At 35.9% G+C, this 21,676-nt stretch overlaps 1 protein-coding gene across 5 annotated transcripts in view; it reads left to right on the plus strand.

The window, feature by feature from the left end:
* The window catches only part of ROCK1 (Rho associated coiled-coil containing protein kinase 1), a 151,361-nt gene that overhangs the window by 78,594 nt on the left and 51,091 nt on the right, over positions 1 to 21,676 (plus strand). For 4 of the 5 annotated variants that reach the window (XM_004421038.3, XM_087439014.1, XM_087439015.1 and 1 more), the window contains 6 exons: positions 2,690 to 2,750; positions 7,073 to 7,161; positions 9,587 to 9,635; positions 17,787 to 17,922; positions 19,677 to 19,768; positions 19,863 to 20,109. In XM_004421038.3, the coding sequence (XP_004421095.2) occupies positions 2,690 to 2,750; positions 7,073 to 7,161; positions 9,587 to 9,635; positions 17,787 to 17,922; positions 19,677 to 19,768; positions 19,863 to 20,109 (674 nt within the window). The remainder of the gene's footprint in view (positions 1 to 2,689; positions 2,751 to 7,072; positions 7,162 to 9,586; positions 9,636 to 17,786; positions 17,923 to 19,676; positions 19,769 to 19,862; positions 20,110 to 21,676) is intronic. The other variant, XM_014780289.2, reaches the window with a different exon arrangement.

The raw sequence follows: 21,676 nt of genomic DNA on the forward strand, positions 1-21,676 counted from the left end.
ACCTTTTATGCCTCCATTCCCTCAAAAATAGGGATGATAATGGTAATGATAATAATAATAGTAATAATTACAACAATTCTCATGGAGTTGTTGTCAGGGTTAAGTAAATCAAAACACAGTAAAACACTTAGAAAAATGCTTTTAAGCCCCCAATGTTAGCTATTATTTTCCTTAGTGTGAGCTAATGTTAGCTTTAGTCTTTTCAAGTGGACTTGAGATATGTTAAACATTTAACATTATTTCAGTATGCTGAGCATTCATTCATTCATTCAACAGACATGTTTGACACCTTACTCTTTGTAAGGTATATATTAAGCACCAAGATGTAGGGAGAAGGATGAATAAGATATAGTATCTTTTCTTGAGATGCTCATATCCTACTGAGGAAATGGATAAATTGTGCAGTATAGGTTGGTAATTGCCACACAATAGAAACCTGAAAGTGCTATATCGATATAATACAGTGAACCATATGACAACCTTTACTGGGTGTATTAAGTCTTCTTATTAAATTTATTTAAAAATATGTACTTCTACAAATTATGTTCCATTACCATGGTATTAGATATTTGAATTATTTGAAGTAATTATTAAATTTAAGGTTTTAGTTTAACTAACCTTATTTGAAAGTAAGGCATTTTATTATTTTAGCCAAAACTTATAAGAGCCGATGCAGGTCAAGTTGAGAAAACAAGAAGGCAGTTTAGTCCTGCTTTATGAAATTTCTCCAATAATTCAACTGTAAGACAATACTGAAAACTTTTTGTTGCATCACCAACCAAGTAGGTAGTACTTGAGTGTTGACCCTTAGAAAAGTACAATCTTTTAATCCTTTTTTCCCCTAACACTCCATGAGTATAATATTATAGCTGTTTTATATTGAAATACTTACAGAGAGAAGCTTCAGAGTGGTTTTTGCTGAAACCACTTCAGGAAAAATGAAATGAAATCCTTTCATTTTTGTGTATTTTTATCAATTATTATCTGGCTTGGTTTTTGAAACACTTGAGATGTTGATATAAACAACCTCTGATGTTTTTGGGTCTTCTGTAGTTAATAGCAGTTAATTACTTTATTTAGGTTTGTCTGTACAAAGCTAGTCTTGAATTAAATAAATTTTATATACACTATTTGTACTATATTGTCATGCACTTGATTATATTCTCTGGTTTTTCCTTGTATTCATGTGTTGCATATCCCAAACTAGTTTCTAAGTTTCTTTAAAGTAGAAATTGTACTGTCTTTTAAAGTACCACCACCTTACTTTGAGTAATACAGTGTTGTTTAGTAATTGCTTGTTATGTGACTCGTCAAAGCTATGATTCTCTCAATAAAGAAAGAATCAGCAAAATATTGATTAGCCTTACTGTAATATGTAAGTATAATTTTGAATTACTGGCAACCAATAGAAAACTTCTGAAATTCTTACTCCTGAAAGCCAAACATACTTTCATTTACCAAGAGCAGAGATCATTATTGCTGAAGTATAGCTGAATTAAAAATGATTTTAAAAATAGCCTTAAACTTTTAGCTATATTCCTAATAATCTAACACCACTTTCGTGAAAAGTTAAACTTTAGTGACCAGATTTTCTGTAAATGCTACAATATAATATGCAAAAGAACCTTGAAAGTAAAAAAAGACAAGAGTGTAAGAATGAATGGATGTGTACAGGTGGTGTTCTTACATTTCCAGTGTGTCGTTCAGAGAAACTTACTGACTTTGCAGAGGGCTAAATAACAGCTTCAATTATATAGCATATTGAATTTAGAAAATATCTTAGAGATCAAATTGTCTGATCTATCTAATTCAGAATCCACTGGCGTTGCTGTACACTTTTATTTACATTACATAATGCAGAATCTCACAATGAAGTTCTGAGATACTTAATGGTTAACGGAATTAAATTGTGTACTACATCTAGAATTTGTCATTTGTTACATGGAACCTTTTCTCCACAAATGTGCTACATAGCCTCTATTATTGTCTTCTGATTTGCTAGTTGATCTGTATAATTTTTCAAGGAAAACGTAGGAAGTGACACATTTTCCTGCTGTTTCTTTTAGAGTACTGTTATATATGTTTAATGGTATTTAAATACCATTGATCAAGGCTTGGAGTCCCAAAAGATTAGCAGGACATGACCAGAACTTTGGTTCTATTATTTCAACCAGTTAGGCGAAAACTCTGAACTTTTTGCCTAGAAAGACAATATCATTCTTGGCTGAAGGATAGTTGGGGCAGGGGGAGAAGATTGTGTACATGTCTGGAGAAGTCAACCGTTCCTTATATCCAGTCCTTAAATCCAAAAAGCTCTAAAAACAAAGTTTTTTAGTGATTTGTTTCGTGGCAAAACCTACCATCAGGTTGCTCTCATGGCCAAAAACCTAATCTGAACTAACTTGAAACTATTTATGTTTTTTATTTATCCTACTTGGTATAAATATTCATATGTTTTGCTATCGGAATAGTAAGGTATATGATTACAGAGTGCTGCTTCAGACCTACTTGCAGATTTTATTTAATTTTGTTTCTAAAATAAAGAATTATGAACCTGTACTCAATTTTTAAAAAGCAGAGCAAGTACAATACTGAACAAAAAATAGACATGTAGTATTTGTTATTGGTTGTTATTAGATATTGAAGAGTTTTTTGTTTTTTTTACTTTTAAAAACTTTTTTCCTCCTAGATACTTATCTTCAGCAAATCCTAGTGATAACAGAACTAGCTCCAATGTGGATAAAAGCTTGGTAGGTATCTTCTTATTGTTATTTTTTTTAAAGTTATTTTTTTGATGATGTATTTTGTGTGCATGATATTAAGTGAACATGTGTTGCTTCTGAAAGTGTAGTTACTGAACTTAAATTTTTATAGCACTTTATACCTACCATCTCCTCTCTAGTTTGATTTCTTGCCTAAATATCAAATGGAATATTATATGTGGAGGCAGTTAGTAAACCATAAATTGTTATGCAGATTGATAGTGGTGGTCTTTCTAATCTTTGAAATTAGGAATTTATGATAAATCAGTGTATCAGTAAGGATCTTGACAGGAAAACAAATGGCACATTCAAGATTTAGATGAGAATTTTTGCGTGTATAAAATATGCATAACATAAAATTTACCATTTTAACCATTTTTAAGTGTACAGTTCAGTGGCATTAAGTACCTTCACATTGTTGTGCAACTATCACCACCATCCATCTCTAGAACTTTTTTATCATCCTTGATTAAAAGTTTTGTACCTATTAGACTTTCCATTCCACTCTCCCCCCAACCCATAGTAACCACCATCCTACTTTCTGTCTCTATGAATTTGACTAATCTAGGTACCTGATATAAATGGAATCATACAATATTTGACTTTTTGTGATTGACTTATTTCACTTAGCATAATGTCCTTAAGGTTCATCTATGTTGTAGCATGTATCAGAATTTCATTCCTTTTTACGGCTGAATACATTCTATTGTATGTATATACCACATTTTGTTTATACATTCATTGAATGAAGAGAATTTAATGAAGGAACTATTAACAGTGCTGTGAGCAGGGTCAAAGGGTAGCAATAAATAAAGGGTGCTAAAGCACCCATTGATTAACAACAATGGGAAGCCATTGCCCTTAGTCTGAAGAGATAAGAAGAGACAAATCATGTTACCACAGCTCAGAGAAAGCCTAGAATCATGAAAGGGGAGCATAGAACACAGAACACTGCCAGAACCACAGTAAGGCAAGAACAGTGTGGGGAGAATGAATACTTCATTTCTCCCACCATCTGATTTCCTGCTGGTGTCTCCCATAGGCTGAAACCAACCTTAAAATCATACAGAATCTAGGTAATGCAGTCTGTAGATTTCAAGGCAAAGAAGGGCAGAGGATGGATCCCTAGAATGGAGAGGGGGCAAATGGAGAATAACCAGTATAGTCAGCACCGCCTAATTTGTCCACTGAAAATTACTTTTGGGAGTAAATATTAGAGACATGAGTCCTTTCTTTTGTTCATATAGCTCATATTCATGAGACAGGTTAAAAAAAAAACTTACTGGGGCTGGCCCCATGGCTTAGTGGTTAAGTGCACGCGCTCCGCTGCTTGTAGCCCAGGTTGGTATCCTGGGCGCACACCGACGCACTGCTTCTCCAGCCATGCTGAGGCCGCATCCCACATACAGCAACTAGAAGGATGTACAACTATGACGTACAACTATCTACTGGGGCTTTGGGGAAGAAAAAAAGGAGGAGGATTGGCAATAGATGTTAGCTCAGAGCCAGTCTTCCTCAGCAAAAAGACGAGGATTAGCACGGATGTTAGCTCAGGGCTGATCTCCCTCACAAAAAAAAAAACTTACTGGGGCCGGCCGGGTGGCGCAAGCAGTTAAGTGCGTGCGCTCCGCTGTGGTGGCCCAGGTTCGCCGGTTCAGATCTTGGGAGCACCAACACACCACTTGGTAAGCCATGCTGTGGCGGCGTCCCATATAAAGTGGAGGAAGATGGGCACAGATGTTAGCCCAGGGCCAGTCTTCCTCAGCAAAAAAAAGAGGAGGATTGGCAGATGTTAGCACAGGGCTGATCTCACTAAATAAATAAATAAATAAATAAATAAATAAATAAATAAATAAATAAATAAATAAAATACAGGGCTAAATAAAATACAGGGCTGATCTCCTCACTAAATAAATAAATAAACAAACAAACAAACAAACAAACTTGCTTACGTTTGAGAAGATCCTTTCTGAGTTAACCAGGACTTTTCTTAAAAATATCAGCAATAATTATCTGGGCATCCTTAGAGCGTTCTCTGAACTCTGTGTACTATAGCCTACATATTTTAAACGGAGGAGAGGAGTAGGTAGCAATCATTTTTAAAAGCTGATATAATTCTTCTCTTTCTCCTTGATATATTACTCTTAAATGTAAGAGAACATGTAATGGGAAGGGAAGTGAGAAAAGGAGGAATGAACTATGTGAGTACCTGTCAGCTGTTTTGGCCCTCTTTCTCTTTTAAGTTCTCATCCCAGTAGAGGTATTTGCCGAGTTATGTAGCTAACAAGGGCTCATAAATATTTAAAATTAAAGGACCTTTGACCTAGAGAAGGTGACAGTAAGGAGCTGCTGTAACCTAGCTCTCACTGTATTATTTATGTGTAGGATTGGTGGTACATTAGGACTTCAAAAAATATTCTTTGGGTGCCGGCCTGGTGGCGTAGTGGTTAAGTTCGTGTGCTCCACTTTGGCAGCCCAGGGTTCACAGGTTTGAATCCCAGGTGCAGACCTACCCACCGCTCATCAAGCCATGTGTGGCGGCAACCCACATACAAAATAGGGGAAGATGGGCACAGATGTTAGCTCAGGGCTAATCTTCCTCAGCAAAAAGAGGAAGATTGGCAACAGATGTTAGCTCAGAGCCAATCTTCCTCACCAAAAAACAAAAATCTATGGAATCATTTTCTTTAGGCTGATCTTGTTCAGTGGTGATTGCTATAAGTTTCTGTCAGTGGCTCCTACCTTTTATCCTTTGCTCTGGTTAAGATCACAGGGCAAGAAGAAAACATTGGCGTGCCTACTATTTCTGTTAACCCAGAACTAAGTACAAAAGTCAAATGATTTAATTTTCAACTCTTCCTTGAAAGCCTTCCAGCAGAGATGCTAATGAACAACTTTTGCAACTGCCAAATACAATGAATAATTTTCATTCTATATCTTATTTTTCTTTTTTGCTGCCTTTGGCACCGACTAATCCCTCCTCCTTGGAACTTCAAGCTTTTATAACTCTTTCATGTTCTCATTATTTCCTTCTTTTATTCTTCCTGCCTCTTTGGATTTTATTTTCAGTCCTCTTTGCAGGATCTCCTCCTCCCTTCTCTCCCCTCTCCCGTCCCTCCCCCTTTAAGTGTTAAATGTTTCTGAAGGTGGTTCTGATCGTGGCTCTCTGCTTATTTTCTATGGGTAATCTCATGAATATCCAGCTTGCTCCTCTGAGCTCCAGACCTGTCCTGTCTTGTCTCTATCTTACTGGACTTCTCTTCCTTTACATCACTCACATCTCAACCTTTGCCAAAGCTAAACTCATGGTTCTCCTCTCTCCATCCCATCCCTAGCAGTTCTTATTGTGTTACCTATTTTTTGTAATAGTACTTTTTCTGTTATTTCTAATCAGTTGGTAGGTCATAAATTCTGCCTTCTAATTGACACGGTTATCCATTTCCTCCTCTTCATTCCTGCAGCCTCTGCCTTATATCAGACCTATGTACTCTTTTGCCTAAACTGTCTCAGTAGCCTATTAACTGGTTGCTTTGCCTAGAATTTCTCTGCCCTCTCATCTGTTCACCTTATTATTACTGAAGTGATATTTCTAAAATGCCAATACTATATCATTTCCATTTTTAAAATGTTTATAGGTCAAAGTCCCCAACTCCTGTTTTTTGCATACATGGGTTATAGTCCCACTCGCCTTTTCAGATTTTATGTGATTCATTCTCCATGTTATATTCTGTGCTTTGTCTACTTGATTTTTTCTCATTTCCCAGATATATTTTTTTCTGCCTCTCTACTTTTGGACTTGTTCACTCTGGATAAAATGCCTTCATTCTACCACCTTCTCTGCTTGTTGAATATCTGTCATCTTGTAGGTCTCATCTCAAGCATTACATCTTCTTGGCAGAATTAGATGTGCCCTTTTCTCTCCTTCAGAACACCTTATATATAATTTTATCATCACTTACTGCATTACATTGTGATATTTGTGTATATGTCCTTGAGTTATTGTAGGTTCTTTTCACCCTCCCGTTCCCCTATCCCACTATTTAACTATTAGCTTCATGAGAACAAGGACCAAATCTTTTTAATTTTTGTCTTATTAATGCCTAACACAATGTCTGACATATTTGTAGGTGTTGAAAAACTGCTTGTTAAATTAATAATAAAAATTGCAGATAGAAAGGAAAAAGAGTAAGATTGAACCAAATAATTCCCTCCTAAACAGGTGTAAGATGGTAACATAAACTCACTGTTTTCAAATGCTCTATGAATATTCTTAGTAGGATGAGTTTTATTTTGTTTTTTTTTTATTAAAGCAGGAAAATTTGCAAAAAACAATTTATAAGCTGGAAGAACAGCTGCATAATGAAATGCAATTAAAAGATGAAATGGAGCAGAAGTGCAGGTGAGAATATCATTATATGTTTTTTGCATTAAAAGTTGTATAGCAAATACTTATTTTAAAGCTTGCACTCTGTAAACACTTAAAGTAGACAGAAGTAAGATGGACATATAAAAGCTTGCTACTGATATGCGTTCAATCAAGAATAGCTTGGCTAGAACTGGAAAGTCACATTTATGTTGGCGTTAGTTATGACCTATTTTCCTCAGAATATTTAAAGTGCATTTGCTCCTAGCAGTCTTTATTGAAAAACTCTAGTGCTGATTCACTTAGTGCCTAATTTATTTCTTTTCTGTCCCATTTTAATTAGCTGACTAATACGGCAAATTAGTTTACGTTAAATAAGGTGCTTTCTAAAATGTAAATGTTGTTGAAGATTAAAATCCACAAAATTTTTAATGCGGATATTCTAATTTACACTGTGATTTTCTAGAACAATAACTCAGAATTTTTTTCCTGTGAGTCTAAATCTAATAAGAGCCTGTAAATTTATGAAAGTATAGAATGATCAAGATTATTTTAAATAACCCAGGACAATGCTGAGTTACTTGTTAATTATAAACGATAACTTTTGTAATTATTTATAGTTTTAGTGGATAGTATTGAATAAATGAAATACATAGGTAGCACAGAGATAAGCACAACAAATGAAATTGGGAAAATTGGTAGTTTTGTAAGTGGAGGGGAGAGGAAACAAGTAAAATTCTCACTGCATACCATTCCTGATAGATTAAATAGTTAAGCATATAATATAAACTTTTTAGAAAAGTACTTGAATATAAGCAAATAATTAATCAATCCAAGGATTTGGAAGGAATTTCTAAGTATAAAATATGGAAATAAGGAGAGAAAATGGATAGATATTATTGCATACATGTTGAGAAGTTTCTACATCCAAAAAATATTATAATCAAAATTAAAGGGCAAATGGCAAACTAGTGGTAGTGGTGGTGGCGGGTGCCAATTTGAGGAAGAAATAAGAATGGCCAGAGTGGCCAATAATCATATGAAAATGTGGGAGGAAGAAGTCTGAGATGAAGCTGGGAAGGTCAACAGAGTGTAGATCTTGAAGGACTTTGTTTTTGACAAGCTAAGAAATTTGGAATTTATCCTAAGGGTGATGGAAAATATTGAAAGTTATTAAACTAAGAAGTCAAAAAACTGATCAAACTTGCTTTTTAAAAAGAAGTCTCTGGTTAGTTGGCAGCACTTGACATTAGTTCAGCTAAATGGGGATGAGGGAGGAAGATGAGTCAAGGATAATTCCCAGGTGGTATCCTTTACTTAGGGATACTTAGTTGAGAGGCAGATTACTATTATGGGTAGGGGCGTGGAGCAGAGGGAATAAGTTTAATTTCGGGCATGCTGAATGAGATATTTGATAAGACATCCATGTGAAACATTACATATCCAGATTTGAAGCTCAGAATTATTATGTTTAGAGCCAAAGAAAACAAATTGTGATGGAGGTAATACATTTTCAGTTTATCTCAAATTTTTGCCTAAGTTGTCAAGTGGTGCATTTAGTGATTTATGTATGCCACCGTTCCCGTCATTTATTTACTCTTGTGGTTAGATGGCTAATTTTTGGTTAGTAGCAAGTGTTGCATGAGGGAGTCCGGGGATCCTTAACCTGGAATTCATAGACCTCCCGCAACGGGTCCATGGATGGAATTTGAGGTCCTTAAACTTGGATGAGAAAAAGTGAATATTTTCTCTAACTTATAACTGAAATTCAGCATTTCTTTCAATTACGAACATAGGCAATAATCTGCAATTATTAGCAGTAGCTGTGAATTTTTTATTACTGATAGAAATCAAAAATATTTTCTTATATTCAGCAATTACAGTTGTTAATTATCTCTAAGTATCATTTATGCTCATCACTACTTTGAAATTATTGCCACTAGATCTTGTGATTTAATATATTAATAAAGAAGCACATATATTACTGAATCATACATTTTTTAAAGTTTATGACTATATTTCAATATAATTTTGGCTTCTTTTAATCTTGCGTATTTTACTTTATGCTTTTAAAGATTTTATTTATTCAGTTTTTCTCCCCAAAGCCCCAGTAGATAGTTGTATGTCATAGGTTCACATCCTTCTAGTTGCTGTACGTGGGACTCGGCCTCACGTTGGACGGAGAAGTGGTGCCTCGGGGCGCGCCCGGGATCCGAACCCGGGCCGCCAGCATCAGAGCGCGCGCACTTAACCGCTAAGCCACGGAGCCGGCCCTTACTTTATGCTTTTAAAATATTGTTTTGAGAAGAGGCCATAGGCTTCACCAGACTGCCAAAGGGACTCACTGCACAAAAATAGGTTAAGAAATCTTAGTCAATTGAAAAAGTAAAGAATGTGTTGTTCCACCCCAGGCAACAAAAAATAAACTTATTTCTAACCTATATTGCTTTTGTTTTTACAGAACTTCAAACATAAAACTAGACAAGATAATGAAAGAATTGGATGAAGAGGTACTTTTTATTTTCTAATCAGAAGTTTTCCTTTTTAAGAGTTTTAGTTTTCCTCTTTTAGATGGTTTTGTTTTCTGAGAAATTGCATTTGAACTTTATAGGTTAAAATAGAGAACAGAACAGAACTAAAGAATTATGATGAAAGCCTCACTTTGGAGCTGCAGATTCAAGTGATGCAGATTAGATTATACTTTTTTTCCTTTGTATAGTTTTATTATAGAACCATGTTGAAATTTTAGTGATGAATTTCATTTCAGTGGTTCTTAATATTTGAAAAGTGAGAAAGGAGCAAGAGAATCAAGAGATCAGAAATTGAATCTGGAACTGTAGCAAAAAGAGACAGACAAATAAGAAAGAGGAAAGAATACAATTTAAAAAGGACTTACGTTACCATAATTTCATGTGATCACATGGGAAATGTATTGATTTTAGAATTATTCATGCTTCCTGTGGTCACCTAGCAAGAAGTTTTGTTATCAGGGAAACACAGCAAAAACATGTCATGATTCAGATATTTGTTTGCAAATATGTAATACATTTTCATTCCCTTTGGTCAACTTGTAAATATCTTTCTACTGTGTATATGAAGAGTCCCCTGAAAAGAAATACACTCTCTATAGTCTTCTTCTCATTGATTACTTCCTTTGTTCTTTTTAGATTTAATGTTTCTGATGGTTTTTGTGCTGTCTTAATTTTCTCTTTTCAGAATAGTATCTGTCAGTGGTGTTTTTCGTTTTTTGTTTTTATGTTTGTCATTTGTAGCTTTGGATATACCTATAGTTATCTAGGAAGATTTAGATAATATTTTACCAACTTGCTGTTGGTCAGTGTGTACTTAGCCTAGCACTATTTATTTGACTCTAAGTATTTAAGAAATCTTTTTTGTATATCCTCCACTTTTTATTTCATTTCTAAAACACAGATAAAATTCAAGTGTGCTAAGTTTAAGTTATTCAGCTTTCCAAATTCAAGGTAGAGAGGGAGATCTTAATTATAAAATTAGAGTAGTCCTGCTTCTGGAAAGATGGAGTAAAAGTACTTTCCAATGTTCTTCCCGCTAAGTACAGCTAAAAGCCCTAGACATTAAATATGAAACAAATGAAAAAAGATTCTGAAAGGTGGGGAGAAGAAGGCAGACCAGCTAGACAGAGTACTTGGGTCCCAAGAAATGACATAGGAACAAATACTGTGGGTTTTCTTTTTGCAGCTTGTATCCCAGACTGGGTGCTGGAGAAGCCAGCAATCTGGAAACACCAACAAGCACAGACAAGAAAAGCCATTCTCTAGCCAAAGGACCAGGAAAGGGGCAGGCTAGCAAATCAGAAAACTTTTACACAATCGCTGCTCTACTCAGCCAAATACAATGTAAAAAAATATAACCCCATCCCCACCAGTGAAGCCTAGACTTCCAGCCCCCTGATAGGGTGGTATTAGAGAAGGTCCAGTGGAGGGACTTTCATCTCTCTTGAGCAGTGATAAGCCTCCCCCTCTCCCCAGACAGTGTCATTGGAGACATGTCGGGAGTCTAGTTTTCTACTTCTACTCAACAGTAACAAGGCACCCCTTCCATTCCCTGCTGGCGTTGTATCAGAAGAGGCCTAGTAGGGAGTCCGAACTTTTAACACTGAAATAACGAGCCCTCCTCCCCACAGCGATGTTTGTGGTGTCAAGTAGGCAGCAGTAACAAAGTACGTTCTCTATCAGCCATGATGTTATCAGTGGAGGCATAGTGGGGTGCCAGAACTCCCATTTCCACCCAGCAGTAACGAGAATCCATTTCGCCCCAACCTGTGTATCAATAAAGATCAAGTGGAAAACCTAGATTTCTACCTCCATCTGGCAGAAATGAGGCAGCACCTCCTTAATCCCACGAGAACAGTGACAGAAGAGACCTGCTAAAACAGAAGACTTAAATAAGATCAAGAGTATTGTAAGATAATACCCAAAACATGCAATTTTCAATAGAAAATCACTTGTCTGGGCCAGCCCCGTGGCTCAGCGGTTAAGTGCACGTGCTCCGCTACTGGCGGCCTGGGTTCGGATCCTGGGTGCGCACCGACACACCGCTTCTCCGGCCATGCTGAGGCCGCGTCCCACATACAGTAACTAGAAGGATGTGCAACTAAGACTTATAACTGTCTACTGGGGCTTTGGGGGGAAAAAAAAAAAAGAGGAGGATTGGCAATAGATGTTAGCTCAGGGCCGGTCTTCCTCAGCAAAAAGAGGAGGATTAGCACGGATGTTAGCTCAGCACTGATCTTCCTAAAAAAAGAAAAAAAGAAAATCACTTGTCATAACTAGAACTAGGAAAATCTCAACTAGAATGAGAAAAGACAATAAACAGATGCCAACACTGAGAGAACACAGATGGATTTAAAGGAATCATCATAAATATATTTCAGTGAGCAACTAGAGACATACTTGAAACAAAAAAATAAAATTAGCAAGTCTCAGAAAAGAAATAGGAAGTCTTAGCAAAGACATAAGAAAATGTAAAGTAGAATCAACCGAAAATTAAAATAACTGAAATAAAAATCTCAGTGGATGGGCTCAGCAGCAAAGTGAAGGATACAGAGGAAAGAATCAGAGAAGTTGAGGATAGAACAATAGAAATTACCCAGTCTGAATAACAGTAAGAAAAAAGTGACAGAGCCTCAGGGACCTGTGGGACTATAGCAATGAAATTCTAACAATGAAATTCTAACATTTGTGTCATTGAAATTGCTGAACGAGAGGAGAAAAAGGGGGCAGGAAGAAATGATGGCTGAAAATTCCACAAATTTGGCAAGACATAAACCTACAAACCAGACATAAGCCTACAGCAAGCTGAGTGAATCATAAAAAGGATAAACCCAAAGATAGCCACACAGAGACACACAGTAGTCAGAATTCTGAAAACTAACGACAAAGAAGAAATCTCAAATATGGTAAAAGACGCTTACCTAGAGGGAAAGAACAATGCAAATGGCAGCAGATTTATTATTAGAAACCATGGAGGACAGAAGGAAGTAGCACAACATTTTTCAAGGGCTGAAAAAAAGATCAATCCAGAATTCTATGTCCAATGAAAAATCCTTTCCAAGTGAAAATCACAGCATTCTCAGGTGAAGGAAAACTAAGAGAATTTGTCACCAGCATACCTTCCCTAAAGGAATTGCTAAAGGAAATCCTCTAAATAGAAAGGAAATGATAAAAGAAGGAATCTTGACATATCAGAAGAGAACAGAAAACAACAGAGAGTAAAAATATGGGTAAATACAATACACTTTCTCCTCTTTAGTTTTTTATATTATTTTTGACAGTTGAAGCAGAAATTACATTGTCTAATGTGGTTCTCCATGTATGTAGGACTAATATTTAAGACAATTATATTATAAACAGGAGGATAAAGGGAGGTGAGGTTTTACACTTAATTCATACTGGTAAGATGCCAACACCCGTAGAGTCTGATAAACTATGCATATATAATGTAATATCTAGAGCAGCCACTGAAAAAGTTATACAGAGAGATACGCTCAGAAACACTCTAGATAAATCAAAATGGAATTCTAAAAAATGTTGTAGTAATCCACAGAAAGACAAGAAAGAGAAAATGGAGAAACAACAGAGAGAGCAAACAAAAAACAAAAATGGCAGACTTAACTCGAACATATCATTAGTTATATTACATGTAAATTAAATGTAGCAGCAATTAAAAGAGATTGTTAGAGTAGATTTTTTTAAATGATGTACCTGTATGCTGTCTACCAGAAATTCTCTTCAAATAAAACAATATAGGCAAACTGAAAGTAAGAGGATGGAAAAATATATCATGCAAAAGTTAGCAAAAAGAAAGCAGCAATGGCAATATTAATATCAGATAAAGTAGACTTCAGGGCAAAGAAAATTACCAGGGGCAGAGAGGGACACTGCATACTGATAAAAAGGTCAATCCAGTAAGAAGACGTAGCATTCCTAAATTTATATGCACCAAACAACAGAGTTACAAAATATGTAAAGCAAAAGCTGATAAAACTGAAAGGAGAAATAGTCCACAATTATTGTTGGAGACTTTTTCAACTTAAAAGCAAATTCACCTGTTATTTTATCCTCAGAAGAAGTTTTTTGGGGATAGCCAAAAGAACTGTGATTCAGGATGCTATGGCGAACTATAGGCAAATCTGGAAAACAAAGGAGGGGAGCTACTTATATAGAGAAAAGAAGGTGGGGCAGGGAGGGGCTGTTCTAAATGAAAGTCCTTGGGGAAAAGTAACAGTTCAGGGCAGCAACAGCTTCGCATTGGTTGAGCTGTGGCATTTCTCATTGGCTGGGCTGTTGCCAGGTGGGGAGAGAAGTCTTCCTTCCCTAGTAAAGTAGTTTTACTTCCTGTGGAAGATACAAGCATACCTCTTTTCCTGTTTCGTGTAACTGGTGATATATGATAGGGCATGAGAGCTCCCCTTACAGATCTTCCTGACTCCACTTTAGTTAAGGTCTCTTAATTTCCACAACTTCAATACCACTCTCTAGACAGAGAATCAACAAACGTATAGGAGAACTCAGGCACACCATCAACCAACACGATCTATTGCACATTTATAGAACCCTCTACCCAACAACAGCAAAATACATATTCTTTTCAAGCACTCAAGGAACACGTACCAAGATAGAACACATCCTGAGCAGATGTCTACAAACTTAAAAGAATTGAAATCACACAGAGTGTGTTCTCTGACCAAAATGTAATCAAACTAGAATGAATAACAGATATCAGGCAAATCTGCAAACACGTGGAAACTAAACAACACAGTTCTAAATAATCCATAGGTCAAAGAGGAAGTCTCAGGGGAAATGAAAAAATACATTGGAATATTAATTATAGCTCATAAAGTTATGTTAAAAAATTATGGCTCTTTATCTTTAAAAAGAATATTTGAACAATGAAAGTGAAAATAAAACATCAAAATTTGTGGGATACAGCTAACATGTTTTAAGGGAAATTATACACTAAATGCTTGCTTACGTTAGAAAAGATGAAGAGTCTCAAATCAGTTATCTAAGCTTCTATCTCAAGAACCTAGATAAAGAAGAGCAAAATAAACCCAAAGCAAGGAGAAGGAAGGAAAAATAAAGATAAAGAGCAGAGATGAATGGAATTGAAAACAGAAAAACAATAGAGAAAATCAGGGAAAACAAAAAACTAGCTGTTTGGAAAGATCAACAAAATTGACAAACCTCTAGCAAGATTGAAAAGGAAAAAGAACACAAATTATCAGTATCAGGAATAAAACAGGGCATGTCACTGCAGATTCTGCAGACATCAAAAGGATCATGAGGGAATACTACAAAAAATTCTAAACACATTGTGTGAAATTTAGATGAAATGGACTAATTCCTCCAAAAATACCAACTACCACAACTCACACAACGTGAAATAGATTATTTGAATAGCGCTATATAACTATTAAAGTGAATTCATAATTTAAAGGCTACCCAAAAAAGTAATCTCTGGGACCCGGTGGTTTTACTAGAGAATTCTGCCAAGTGTTTTAAGAAGAATTAACACCAATTCTACGCTATCTCTTCCAGAAAATATAATCCCCAATGAATTTTATGAGGCTAGAACTACCCAGATACCAAAATCTAACAAAGACAGTACTACAAAGAAAACTGTGGATCAGTATCCCTCAATTATAGCCAACCGATTTTTGAGAAAGGTGCAAAAGCAATTCAATGGCGGATGGATGGTCTTTTTAACAGGTGGCGCTGGAGCAACTATATGTCCATAGACCAAGATATGAAACTCAACCTAAGTCTCACACCTTATGCAAAAATTAATTCAAAATGGAGCATAGATTTAAATGTGAAAATAAAAATATAAAATTTTAGGGAAAAAATAGGGGAAAATCCTTGGAACCTAACAGCTTGGTGAACAGTTTTTAGACATGACACCACAAACATGATCCATATAAGGAAAAAAATTCAATAAATTGGACTTCATCGAAATTAACAGTGTTTGCTCTGTGAAAGACCATGATAAGAGGATGAAATGGCAAGCTATCTAGACTGGAAAAAAATATTTGAAAACTACATATTTCACAAAGGACTCTATCTGGAATGTTTAAAGAACTCTAAAACTCAACAGTAAATAAAAAATCCAGTTTGAAAATTGGCAGAAGACATGAACATACATTTCATCAACGTGGGTATCAAGCACATGAAAAAATGCTCAACATCATTAGCCATTAGGGAAATGCAAATTAAAACCACCATGAGATATCACTGTATAACGGTTAAAACAAGTAAAATTGAAAAATGATGTCAATACCAGAACTGGCAAGGACGTGGAGAAACTGGATCATTCATACATTGTAGATAAGAATATAAAATGGTACAGCCATTCTAGATAGTTTGGCAGTTTCCTGAAATACTAAACATGCAACTACCACACAACTCAGCAATTGCACTATTGGTCATTTATCCCAGAAAAATGAAAACTTATATCCTCATTAAAACCTATATGCTACTGTTCATAGTAGCTTTATTTATAATAGCCAATAACTAGAAACAACTAAAATGTCTTGCGATAGGTGAATGGTTGCGCAAACTTTGATATATCTGTACCATGGAATACTAGTAGCAACAAAAAAGAATGAACCATTGATAACAACCTGGATAGATCTCAAGGGCATTATGTTGAGTGTAAAAACCCAATCTTAGAAGGTCCATACTATATGATTCCATTAATATAACATTCTGAAAATGACAAAATTATACAGATGGAGGACCTATATTTGGTTGCCAGGGATATAGGTGGTGGGAGAAGGGGGATGCCTGTGGCTATAAGTAATGGCTGGAAGGAGATCGTTGTGCTGATGGAACAGTTCAGTATCTTAATTGTGGTGGTAGTTACATGAATCTACACATGAGGTAAAATAACATAGAACTCTACACACTGTATACCAATATCTATTTCCTGATTTTGTTATTGTACTGTTGTTACATATAATGTATTAGGGGAAACTGAGTGGAAGGGTGCATGGGACCTTTCTGTACTATCTTGGCAACTTCCTGAAATGTATAATTACTTCAAAATAAAAAAGTGAAAACATAAAAGTTAGAATGATAAAATGTTAGAATTGGGAAGACCTTGGATGATCTCTGTCAAATTTGCTAAATCTCTCTGACAGCATCTTACTTGAAAGATAGTTTTTGCTTAAAGATAGGAAAGCCCAGGGGCCCACCCAGTGGCATAGTGGTTAAGTTCCCGTGCTCCGCTTCGGCAGCCTGGAGGTCGTGGGTTCGGATCCCAGTCTCGGACCTACACGCCGCTCATCAAGCCATGCTATGCAGGCATCCCATGTACAAAGTAGAGGAAGACAGGCACAGATGTTAGCTCAGGGCCAATCTTCCTCATCAAAAAAAAGACAGGAAAGCCCAGAAAAACACACTATAAAGGAGGTTTTTGTGGTTTGGAGTCTCAAAGATAAAAATGAAGCATCAAAAGCAGGATATGCTGATAGTGGTAAGTCAGAAACAGAAGATAAATTTTTAAGTTGTGGAAGTTTAGGTGTTTTTTTTCCCTTTAAACCTCCCCTCCCCTGTGATTTCATTTTCTGAAGTATTTCCTTTATTACTTTTTAATATGCATTAGTAGGTAGATACATAGAACATCTCTGAAAAAATAAGTTGTTGAGACAGGGAGAGGATTAAGGGAGACACGCAGGGACTGGTGAACTTGAACTGCACACACTGTAGCATTTGGTGCCATTTGAGCCTTGCACCATTTAATTATCAAATATATAATTATCTGCTCCCTTTCATATTTCATATTTGAAATATAGGATTGTAAATAAACCAGAATATTGGTGATATAATGCAATATGATCATCTTAAGCTAATAAAGCAACTTTCGATGTGATAAGATTAATAAAGTTTTTTATACTCATGGATTCAAAAATCTGTGAAACGTTTACATATCTAGTTTGAATATTCTCACTGTCTTATAAGGCAAGCTAATTCTATTAGAAAAGTTGTTAGGAGATACTATCTGATTTTGAAACAAAAAATCCATCTTAAGTCTTTGTTTTTGTTTTTTTTTAAAGAACAGTATTCTCTCAAATAAATAAGGAGCATTAATTGCAGTGGTAACTTTTATCATTATAATTTCAGGGGAATCAAAGACGAAATCTAGAATCTACAGTGTCTCAGATTGAGAAAGAGAAAATGTTGCTACAACATAGAATTAATGAGTACCAAAGAAAAGCAGAACAGGAAAATGAGAAGAGGAGAAATGTAGAAAATGAAGGTAAATTGTTGCTTCTTTTGAAAAACACTGGAATTTCTGTCTAACACTCTCCTTGAGGTCTTTGTCATGAGGTTGTCTTAAATTTAGTGCCTATATGATATATTTTTTGAAGCCATAATCCTAAGATAGCTCATGAGCTAAATACCCATATCCCAAGAAAAATTTATAACATATTAAAGTTAGTAGTGATGTTTTAGCTAAAGTAGTGATTTTCAACCTTGTATGCATATTGGAATTTCCTGGGGACCTCGAAAGTATACTGGTGCTTAAACTCCAGAGATTCTAATTTAATTGATCTAGACATGTGGCCTAGGCATTGGTATTTTTAATAAGCTCTTTAGGCACTTCTAACAAGCAGCCACATTTGAGAACTACTAACCTAGAATTTCATGTGTTTTAATGTTAGTGTTATAAATACATTTAAAATAGCTTTCTATACCCTTTGATCTAGTGATTTTACTTCTAGGAATTTATTTTACATATAGGCTTATATACATGCACACTGATGTATAAACAAGGCTATTCGTTGTAGCATTATTTAAAATGGCAAAAATTATAAACAACAAATATAATCAATGACATAGTAAATTTTGGTATATCTATATGATAGAATACTATACATCTTATAAAAGAATAAAGCATCTCCTTATGTACTGTTATAAAAGAATCTCTAAGATGTATCTTTAAACGAGAAAAACAAAATACAGATCCTTTGTTTAAAACAAGAGTGCTGTAGGGCCGGCCCCGTGGCTTAGCGGTTAAGTGCATGCGCTCCGCTGCTGGCGGCCCGGGTTCGATCCCGGGCACGCACTGACGCACCGCTTCTCTGGCCATGCTGAGGCCGCGTCCCACATACAGCAACTAGAAGGATGTGCAGCTATGACATACAACTATCTACTGGGGCTTTGTGGGGGGGAAGTAAATAAATAAATAAAATAAAACAAGAGTGCTTGTCTGTAGGTGCTTAAATATGTATTTGTGAATATATAGATATGCATGTGAAAAAATACATATATATTTCATGTGGTTTTATGTATTAGGGTCTCAGTACATAGATTATCTTAGGAAGGATATGCAAGAAATTAGTAATAGTTGTTGCTGGGGAGGAGAGTCAGAGGGACTGGGAGACGATGTGGTGGGAGGAAGACTCATTCTACACTGTATACTATTTGGTATCTTTTGAATTTTGAACCATTTTAAAAATAATGAACTGTTCAAGGATTTTTACTAGTATTCAAAAATAAATATTAAAACTAGCTTTATAGGGCCGGCCCTGTGGCATAGTGGTTAAGTCTGCGTGCTCCACTTTAGCAACCCGGGGTTTGGAGGTTCAGATCCCGGGCTTGGACTGATGCACCGCTCATCAAGCCGTGCTGTGGCGGTGTCCCATGTACAGAATAGAGGAAGATGGGCACAGATGTTAGCTCAGGGCTGATCTTCTTCACCAAACAAAAAAAGAAAAACAAGCTAGCTTTATACACTTCACTAATAGATTGACCTTATTAGAGAATAAAAGAATTTCAAGTATTACAACAGTTGCAACAAATCTGTTTTTGCATTCTATGTTATGAAATGATGCTCCACTTTTTGATGAACTTAAATGTAAATACTTGCACAATGGAATTTGGCTTTGGGGGTGGACCTAATATAACTGACCGTTATGGCCCAAGACTAAATGTATTTTTTAAAAGGGATTTATATGTTTCTGCCATGAAAACTTTGCAATATCTGCATCTTATTCCTTCGTTTTCTAGTTTCTACATTAAAGGATCAGTTGGAAGACTTAAAGAAAGTGAGTCAGAATTCACAGCTTGCTAATGAGAAGCTGGCACAGTTACAAAAGCAGGTGAGTTTTTGGAATGACTTTTTTTTTTTATTATAATCAATAAGGTTGGTTATATTTTGGTCAAAAACCTGTTTTCTTGCTCTTTTTTAAATAGCTGGAAGAAGCCAATGACTTACTTAGGACAGAATCAGACACAGCTGTAAGATTAAGGAAGAGTCACACTGAGATGAGCAAGTCAATTAGTCAGCTAGAGTCCCTCAACAGAGAATTGCAGGAGAGAAATAGAATTTTAGAGAATTCCAAGTCGCAAACAGACAAGGATTATTACCAGCTGCAAGCCGCATTAGAAGCTGAACGAAGAGACAGAGGTCATGATTCTGAAATGATTGGAGACCTTCAAGGTAATATTTTTTCTTATCGTGGTAAAATATACATAAAATAATTTTTACCATTTTAGCCATTATTTAAGTGTACAGTTCACTGGCATAAAATATATTCACATTGTTGTGCAACCATCACTGCTGTCCTTCTCCAGAACTTTATTTTCATCCCACACTAAAACTCCGTACCCATTAGATAGTAACTCTCCATCCCCCACTGCTCCCAGCCCCTGGTAACCACGGTTCTACTTTATGTCTCTATGAAATTTGACTATCTCATAAAAGTGGAAACATTCATTATTTGTCCTTTTGTGTCTTATTCCACTTAGCATGATGCCTTCAAGTTTCATCCATGTTATAGCGTATGTCAGAATTTCCTTTCTTTTTAAGACTAAATAATATTCCATTGTATGTATATACCACATTTTATCTATCTATCGAAGGTAATTTTTTAAAATTTATTTTTAATTGTGGTTAAAAACATAAAATTTAGGGGTCGGCCTGGTGGCACAAGCGGTTAAGTGCGTGTGCTCCTCTGCGGCGGCCTGGGGTTTGCCGGTTCGGATCCTGGGTGCGCACCGACACACCGCTTGGCAAGCCATGCTGTGGCAGCATCCCATATAAAGTGGAGGAAGATGTGCACGGATGTTAGCCCAGGGCCAGTCTTCCTCAGCAAAAAAAGAGGAGGATGGGCAGATGTTAGCACAGGGCTGATCTTCCTCACACACAAAAAAAAAACATAAAATTTATCATCTTAATCGTTTTTTTAAGTGTAAAGTAATATATTTTTGATCATATTGGCCTTCATAAAGAAAATGACTGGTGAAACCAGAAATGGTTAGCATTATCCTCTTTCAGGATAATCCTCTTTGTATCACATTGTAATTTCTTCACTCTCAGAGGCACCCTTGTGAAGTAGGTAATGTGGATATTTCCAGTTTTACAGTTAGATTACTGAAAGCTTGATTTTAAAACATGCATAATTCACAAAAGTCTTAATCAAAGTAGGACTAATCAGGTGGAGAGGATTGTCTCTATTAAAACCTGGGAATTCCTCATGCGTTGTTGGTAGAAATGGAAACTCAATTGCACAAATAGAATCCCATTACAAATAATTAGGTACTTGGGAAGGTTAGGTAGGACTAGAGTTATCGGCAGTGTTGTGAGTCTACAAGGGAAAAGATTGAGTATAACAGTGAATAAACGAACACTTTTGATAATGGCAATAAAATTCAGTTTGTTTTCAAAAAGATGCCTGGCTCTACCCACTTATATATTTTTCTGTTTTTTATTCCTTTTAGCAACAGCATCCATGCTACCTTATCAAAACAAATATGCACGGAAATTGCCACATATCTTAGGGAAAAGTTGGGGGTGGGGTAGTCCATTTTAACCTTAGTCACAAGATGGGAACATAGTTTGGGGTCTCATGGGGCTTGATGATTAGCTGTAATTTTGTGGAGAGAGGTCAAGGCCAATTTTTGTGACTATGGAAACGGAAACTAGGCTCTCCCATTGGTTCTTAGCTGAGGAGTGTTGTGCAATCTTATTTCTCAGGGACTAGGCTTAAAATAGATCTAAATATACC

The sequence above is a fragment of the Ceratotherium simum genome, chromosome 14 (genome assembly GCF_057802395.1).
Source record: "Ceratotherium simum simum isolate JZ-2026a chromosome 14, ASM5780239v1, whole genome shotgun sequence".
In the NCBI taxonomy this organism is placed as follows: domain Eukaryota; kingdom Metazoa; phylum Chordata; class Mammalia; order Perissodactyla; family Rhinocerotidae; genus Ceratotherium; species Ceratotherium simum.